The sequence below is a fragment of the Sinocyclocheilus grahami genome, unplaced genomic scaffold, assembly GCF_001515645.1.
Source record: "Sinocyclocheilus grahami isolate Dianchi unplaced genomic scaffold, SAMN03320097.WGS_v1.1 scaffold2319.1, whole genome shotgun sequence".
In the NCBI taxonomy this organism is placed as follows: domain Eukaryota; kingdom Metazoa; phylum Chordata; class Actinopteri; order Cypriniformes; family Cyprinidae; genus Sinocyclocheilus; species Sinocyclocheilus grahami.
In genome coordinates, this window is record NW_015507498.1 from 30,683 (window position 1) to 38,742 (window position 8,060).

Genomic DNA, 8,060 nt, shown 5'->3' on the forward strand with positions numbered 1-8,060 from the left:
CACACACTCACTCACTCACACACTCACTCACTTACACACTCACTCACACACTCAAACACACACTCACACTCACTCACTCAGCAGTGTTGGGGAAAGTTACTTTTAAAAGTCATGCATTACAATATTGCTTTACTCCCTAAAAAAAGTTATTACGTTACTTAATTGCTTTTAATGGAAAGCAATGCGTTACGTTACTTTTGAAATCTGGGTGGGGCTTGCTAGTTATTTTTTAATATAAAAACATTTTTTTACAAATGGAATTGAAGTGGATCATCGAAGGTCAGCAGCAAAGACACTGGTTAATAAAATTGGATTAAATATATTGATATTTGTCATATCTAACATATTTAATTATTGCAGGTTTGTATAATATTCCGAGTTTGCATTTATTGATTGTGAGGAGCACTGAATGTGTTTGTGTGCAGTGAGATGAGTAAACACATGTTGATATTTAGTCTAGAGTTACAGTAAGATCATGTTCACACACAACGCTCTGCACTTACTCCTGATTTCTGTCACCGTGGCAACACCAGAGCTGTCATAGAAAATAAGCTAACTCTGATATTTCCTTCTAAATTAAAAAGTAATGCATTACTGTACTAGTTAAAGTAATCTGATTACTTGTAATGCATTACCACCAGCACTGCTAGTGAACACACGTGTGTGTCTGTCTGTGTGTGTCTGTGTGTGTGTGTGTGTCTGTCTGTCTGTGTCTGTGTGTCTGCACGTGTGTGTGTGTGTCTGCACGTGTGTGTGTGTGTCTGCACGTGTGTGTGTGTGTCTGCACGTGTGTGTGTGTGTCTGCACGTGTGTGTGTGTGTCTGCACGTGTGTGTGTGTGTCTGCACGTGTGTGTGTGTGTCTGCACGTGTGTGTGTGTGTCTGCACGTGTGTGTGTGTGTCTGCACGTGTGTGTGTGTGTCTGCACGTGTGTGTGTGTGTCTGCACGTGTGTGTGTGTGTCTGCACGTGTGTGTGTGTGTCTGCACGTGTGTGTGTGTGTCTGCACGTGTGTGTGTGTGTCTGCACGTGTGTGTGTGTGTCTGCACGTGTGTGTGTGTGTCTGCACGTGTGTGTGTGTGTCTGCACGTGTGTGTGTGTGTCTGCACGTGTGTCTGTGTGTCTGCGTCTGTGTCTGTGTGTCTGTGTCTGTGTCTGTGTCTCTGCACATGTGTGTCTGTGTGTGTGTGTGTGTGTGTGTGTGCAGCTGAAGAGGCCGTTCGTGCCCTGGACGGTGGTGCGTGACGTGCTGCACGCTGAGTTTGAGTTATCTCTGGATAAAACATCACTGTCTGTCGGCCGGCGTGCACGCTACATCATGAAGAACCCGCAGACCTGCCTGAACTACAGGTGTGTGTGTGTGCAAACACTCTCTCTCTCACACACACACACACACACACACACACAAGCGCATTTCACAGACTTCTGCTGATTCATGTACAGTTCATTATAATGACTGCAGACCGACTCAAACACTGACCTCAGAGTAACAGCACACAGTTTAGACTCTTGATGCTTGTGTTTTCAGGATTTGTCTGGCTGAGATGTATCAGGATAAAGAGCTGATGGCCAAATTCATGAACTGGACTGGCGACTATAATGATGTGAAGGTGAGACATTGATCTCTTATGATTCTGGATCAGTCCACTGTTCTGAATCTCAGTTGATTTTAAGTGGTATTTTCTTGCTGCCAGTTCCTTCCAGCGAGTATCTGAACGTCCACAAAAAGTGTTTCGTTCTCTTGATACCTGTAAAAGGCTTTGTCATGTTAATCCAAATTTAGTTTTAGAATTTTGTTAAGAAAATTGGGTCTCAAATATCTGAATTAGTTTCTATTTTAAAGTATTTTAATGTTTTTCACCCCTAAAAAATTGCAAGAGAAGCTGGCTTAACATTAAATAACTCAATTATTGAGCAGAGCTGAATGAGCAAAGTTAAGTGTGATGTTACTGTGTTTGGGATTTCCATCACAGAGTAAACGATAGGAAAAAATAAGATCTACTTTGGAATTGTTTTGGAATTGGATCGTGACTATGAATTACATTGATTCGTGAAGTGCCAATAGATTCAAACTTCACTGTGTGTGTGTGTGTTACAGGTGTGTGCAGCGGAGTATAAGGAGTTTGTTCGCTCTCTGAGGTCAAAGTTCAGCACCAGCTACGGCTCCAGCGACGTCATCATACCAGACACCAGAGAACAGCTCTTCAACAAGTACACACACACACACACACACACACTCACACACACACTCTCTCTCACACACACACACACACACACACACACACAATTTTCTAAATGACAATTCACAATTTTTCAAAATTCTCAGTTTTATTTTTAAGTGTAGTTGAAGTTTTATTAATTTTTTGACTGCTTTTGTCTGCTTTCTGCTTTTTTTTAATTGTTTTTTTTTTTTTTTTCTGAATGGCTTTAAATTATTTTTATTTCAGGTTTAGATCCTAGTGATTTTAATACTTCTATCAGTTTCTAAATATGAAATTTCTAAATTTCATTGAGTTTTTAATCTAACTTTTTATTTAACTTCAGCTTATTTCCATTAACAAACTATTTTTAATAGTTTTAGTAAATAACACTGACACACTCTTATTCTCTGTGGACGTCTTTCAGTCTAAGTGTGTGTGTTTTCTCAGGTTTAAAGTGTTCGCTATCGCAGACGGATCAACTGAACGCACTAAAGACATCATCAAGAGGTGTGTGCATGCTCTAAATCAAGTTTTATTATTATTGATTACATTTATTAAATGTATTTATTTATTTAGTTGTTTTTTTTGTTTTTCTTTCAAAAAAAGTAAAAGTAAAGTTCCAGGTGACTGAGAAGGCTTCAGTTCTTGTGCTGCTGGGTTTTATTTTTTGTTCAGACACAAGTTAATCATCTCTGTGTTCATCAGTGGTGTTTGTGTGTAACGGCTTGTGTTTGTATGTTGGACTGTAATGATCACGTGTGTGTTTCAGGAAGGAGGACATTCATGTTCTGGTGCTGTTTAATTTGATTCAGAGCACACTAGTGCTCACCAACGCCCAGATGAAGAACTACAGGCCCTTCCAGGTACACACACACACACACACACACACACGTGTGTTGATATAGTGTTCACGTGTCACTGATGTCTGTCTCTCTGTGTGTCAGACGTTCTGTCTCTACACGCGCTACAGGGAGGAGGTTTTGTCTCAGGCCTTCCAGACGTGTCGTAATCGTGCGCTAGTGAACCGCCGGCGACCCACGTCCATCTACGGCCTGAAGAAGTGCCACGCGCTGCCTTTCCTGCCCATGTCCTACCAGCTCTCACAGCACTACTACAAGTAACACACACACCAAACCGAGTTTAGCAGAGTTCTCGTGATTCCAGACAGCCTGCAGTGCGCTCATGTTCAGCACTGTCCGCCGCAGGTTCTTCACGTGGCGTTTCCCCAGCACCATCTATAACGAGGCGTTCGATCTGCTGACGGGTTTGTGCGAGGCCGGCGGCAGCGACAGACCCAACAGCTTCTCCTTCCAGAAGGAGCCTGAGACATCGGGAGTGCAGCCGGAGACGGACGAGGACGAGACGCAGGGCATGCTGCAGTTCCCCATGGACGCTCCGGGGGGCGCCAGCGCCTGCTGCCTGACCCTCATGACCCTGGGGCTGCTGTCTGTGGACATCAGCATCCCGCAGCAGATCGTGGTGGTGGACAGCACGCTGATGGACAGTGACGTGGTCAAGAGGTACTGTACGCGGTTAACGCGCACCGATATACATGCTGAAGACTCCATATCTGCGCTGAAGACTCTACTGATATTAGGGCTGGGTATCGATTTAGATGTTCCGATTCGATTTAGATTTGATTTTTGATTTTGATTCTCAAATTAATATAGATTTAATACAAATCCTATATTTATAAAAAATTAACAGTGAACATATTACAAATGGTTAATTAATAAAAGGAAATTAAGAGCCACAAACCTAGGAATTTTGCTTGTGAATGCGTTTGAAATCTTCAGTTGTCTGTTCAGCAATCGTAACCAATAGACGCAACAAAGACTCGTTAACAACATGTGCTAAAGACTCATTACAGATATACGTGCCAAAGACTTCTTACCGATATATATGATAAAATTCGCTAAAGTTATACGTGTTAAAGACTTGTTACTGATATACGCACCAAAGACTCATTATAGATATATGTGCCAAAGACAGCTGATGGTGTGTGTGTGTGTGTGTTTCAGCCTCACTAAAGTGCTGGAGGAGGAAGAAGAGGAGGAGGATGACGAGAGGAAGAGGAGGCTCGAGGTCAAACCCACTCAGGCGTCTCACACTAATTACCTGCTGATGAGGGGATATTACACACCTGGAGTCCTGCGCTCACAGACACACAACTCCAACAGCACCGACAGCATCATGGTCAACACCTGCAACGTCCACCTGCAGCTGAGACAGACGCCCACACATACACTCTTCAGCAGCAGCGGTCAGCACACACATATATACACACACACACACATACACTCTTCAGCAGCAGTGGTCAGCACACACACACACACACACACTCTTCAGCAGCAGCGGTCAGCACACACACACACACTCTCACTCACACACACTGACACTCTTCAGCAGCGGTCAGCACACACACACACTCTTCAGCAGCAGCGGTCAGCACACACATACATACACACACACTCACACACACACTGACACACACTCTTCAGCAGCAGCGGTCAGCACACACACACACTCTTCAGCAGCAGCGGTCAGCATACACATACATACACACACACACACACTGACACACATCTCACTCTCACACACACACACACTCTTCAGCAGCAGCTGTCAGCACACTGACACACACACTCTCACTCACACACACTGACACACACTCTTCAGCAGCAGCGGTCAGCACACACACACTGACACACTCTTCAGCAGCAGTGGTCGCACTCTTCAGCAGCAGCGGTCAGCACACACACACACACACACTTCAGCAGCAGCGGTCAGCACAAACACACACACACTCACTCACACACACACTCTCACTCAGACACACTCTCTCACTCTCACACACACACACACGCGCACTCTCTCACTCTCGCACACACACTCACTCTCGCACACACTCTCGCACTCACACACACTCACGCACTCGCACACACACATTTACACACTCTCATTCAGACACTCACTCACGCACACACTCTCGCACACGCACTCACACACTCACACACACACACACTCTCACTCACATTCAGACACTCACACACACTCTCACTCACTCACTCACTCACACTCACTCACTCACACACACACCCACACACAGACACAGACTCACTCACACACACACAGACTCACTCACACACACACACACACACAATTTACCTTAATAATTATACATTTTTAATAATACATTTTTATTTCAGTAATTTTAATTTTAGTGCTACAACTATCACTATCAGTTTCTATTTTTTATCTTTTGTTTTCATTTTAATTTTAGTTGAAGTTTTAGTGATTTTTTTGTGTTTTTACTGTTTGTTTGTTTGTTTTTTTAAATGCATGTATAGGTTTTATTCATTAATATTTTACAAATTTATCAGCTGTATAACTCTATAAATTTTTATTAAAGTATTTTTAAGTTATTTTTATTCTTTTATTTATCAATTTTTTATTATTTTATTATTTTTCAGCTAATATTTTTTTTTTTTAATTTAAAATGGCATGTATTTTATTCATTTTAGTTGTATTTTATTTTATTGATTTTATTTGAGTTATGTTCAGCTTTCACAAGCTCACAGACACACGCACAGATGCTGCTGCTGTCTCAGCTCTGTCTCCATCCGCTCCTCCGTCTCTCCCACTGTTCTTCACGCATGTGTATCGCTCGGCTCCCGTCGGTGTGCAGGTGTTTCTGGACCGCTGTGTGAGCGTGCTGGGATACGGAGTGCAGGATGTGCAGGCGGTGACGGAGATCAGGCGTGCCGTGGAGGAGGCGGCGGAGTTTGGTGTTGACAGACAGGACCTCTGCGAGCACTTCATACACCTGGACCAGCCCGAGGATGGGCGGAGCAGAACACTCCTGCAGTACATACAGGTGAGAGAGAGACAAACCAGTGATGAGTGAGCGTTCCCCGCGGGTTCAGCTGTTCAGAGAGAGTGTGTGTGTGTGCGCGCGCAGGATCTGGTGGACGGGGAGCAGCTGGTGGAGGCGGGCGCTCTCTCTCAGAGGCTGGTGTGTGCAGAGGCCGCATCTCATTGGCTGTTACAGAGCAGGTGTGGGAGTGTGCAGATGCAGCAGGCGTTCCCAATGAGAAGCCCCGCCCTCGACTCCGCCCACGACACACCCCCACCTACTAAAAGCCAGACTGTGGAAGCAGAATTACAGGAGACAGTCGCTTTGGATCCCGTCTCCACAGACACAGCTGTCAATCAGACCATCTCCACAGACACAGCTGAGAGTCAGCCTGCTTCCATGGAGATTGATGCTGAGGAGGCGGTCCATAAAGATGACGGAGGCTCAGAACAGCATATGTCCGATGACAAAGGGGTGGGGCTTAACACAGACCCTGCCCCCTCTCAGATGAAAGGTGTGTGTTTGGACTCTGAGGTGTTTTGACTCTAGTTTTCGTGTGCGTGTGTGTGTGTGTGTGTTGATGTTTCTGTTGTTGTTTTAGACAGAGCTGAAGGAGCTGCTGATCGGGACACAAAGTGAGTCACACACTCATTCCCACGGATCTCTGGGATGCTCGGCTCTGATAGACCGTTTACACATTTGCGGGATTCTCAGCAGCAAAACTCGTCATAGTTGGGTTAACTTTGAGAGCAGTGAATGGGAGAGTACCACAAATATATTTCTTGCATTCCCATTTGCTCAAATAGCAAAAACAAACTCCAAACTTTGGAGTATTTACGATGCTGATGACTGTTGAAGTCTGGTGAAAAGGCTGTGTTGAGATGTTTCTGTGTGATGCAGTGCTCTGTCTGCTCTCTCTCCGGCAGCGGGTCGGTGTGGTTCGTCAGCCGGCCGTGGCGTGTGGTGGACGGCTCGCTCAATCGGCCCGTGTGTAAAGGCATGCTGGAGTCTCTGCTGCTGCACATCATGTCCAGCCCGGCGCTGCTCGAGTCCCAGCTGCTGCAGCACTACAGTCAGGTGCTGCAGCCCGTGGTGGTGCTGGACCTGCTGCAGGTGACCTCTACACAGCCCTCGGGCGATCACTTGAGTGCATGTGACTCCTCTCTGTTTGAATTCATTTGACTGTGGCGCTCGCAGGGGGTGGGCACTATGACCAAAAACTTCAACTATCACGATATGATTCATTGTATTTCACGATAACAGTATATATATATCACGATATGGTTATTTTTCACCAGTGTCAAAATCACAAAAATCTAATACTAGCCTAAATAATATTTTAAAAAACCTAAAAACTCCAGCTCACTGAAGACAAGTAAACAGTCAGTGATTAAATAAGAATAAAAAACTAATTACAAGCAATAGAACAAAAAAACTTCAGTAAAATAAGAAATGCTGCATACATTGTGTAAAGTACGCAAATGTATAAAAGCACTGTATATTCTTCTTTTCCCTTCAGTTTATTCCTTAGTTTGTCTTTACTTGGCATTATCAAGTAACTTTAAAAACATCTTAAATGTACCTTCTTAAAACTTGCAGAACTCTGGGTTTTAATCCAGATGTGTCAGTTTAGAGCCGGGCAAACCGCTATAGTTTGGTGCCGATATAAACGATGGATCGATTGAGATTTGAGCTTTGTGTGAGCTGTAGGAGTCTCACCTGAGTCTGGTCACACACGGAGACGTCGAACCTCTGCAGGATCTCCACGATGGCCAGCTTCATGGTCACCTGAGCAAACCTCATCCCGATGCAGTTCCTGGGCCCCAGACCGAAGGGCATGTACATGTAGGGGTCGATCGACTCGTTGTTGTCTTTAGTGAACCTGGGAATGAAGCAGAAGCCGTTGAAAAATTTAAGGGGGTCTGAATACTTTCCGTACCCACTGTATGCGTGTTCTTTTCCCTTCAGTTTATTCCTTAGTTTGTCTTTGCTTGGCATTACCAAG

The 8,060-nt window shown here is 44.6% G+C and overlaps 1 protein-coding gene across 1 annotated transcript in view; it reads left to right on the plus strand.

Moving 5' to 3' along the window:
• The window catches only part of LOC107574729 (general transcription factor 3C polypeptide 1), a 28,225-nt gene extending 20,815 nt beyond the window's left edge, over positions 1-7,410 (plus strand). The window contains 12 exon segments of the mRNA XM_016261176.1: positions 1,206-1,348; positions 1,527-1,608; positions 2,097-2,209; positions 2,647-2,706; positions 2,969-3,062; positions 3,144-3,316; positions 3,405-3,719; positions 4,221-4,462; positions 5,796-6,076; positions 6,161-6,569; positions 6,657-6,690; positions 6,982-7,410. Coding sequence (XP_016116662.1) covers positions 1,206-1,348; positions 1,527-1,608; positions 2,097-2,209; positions 2,647-2,706; positions 2,969-3,062; positions 3,144-3,316; positions 3,405-3,719; positions 4,221-4,462; positions 5,796-6,076; positions 6,161-6,569; positions 6,657-6,690; positions 6,982-7,237 — 2,202 coding nt within the window. The 3' untranslated portion in view covers positions 7,238-7,410.
• Positions 7,411-8,060: the final 650 nt, after the last annotated feature.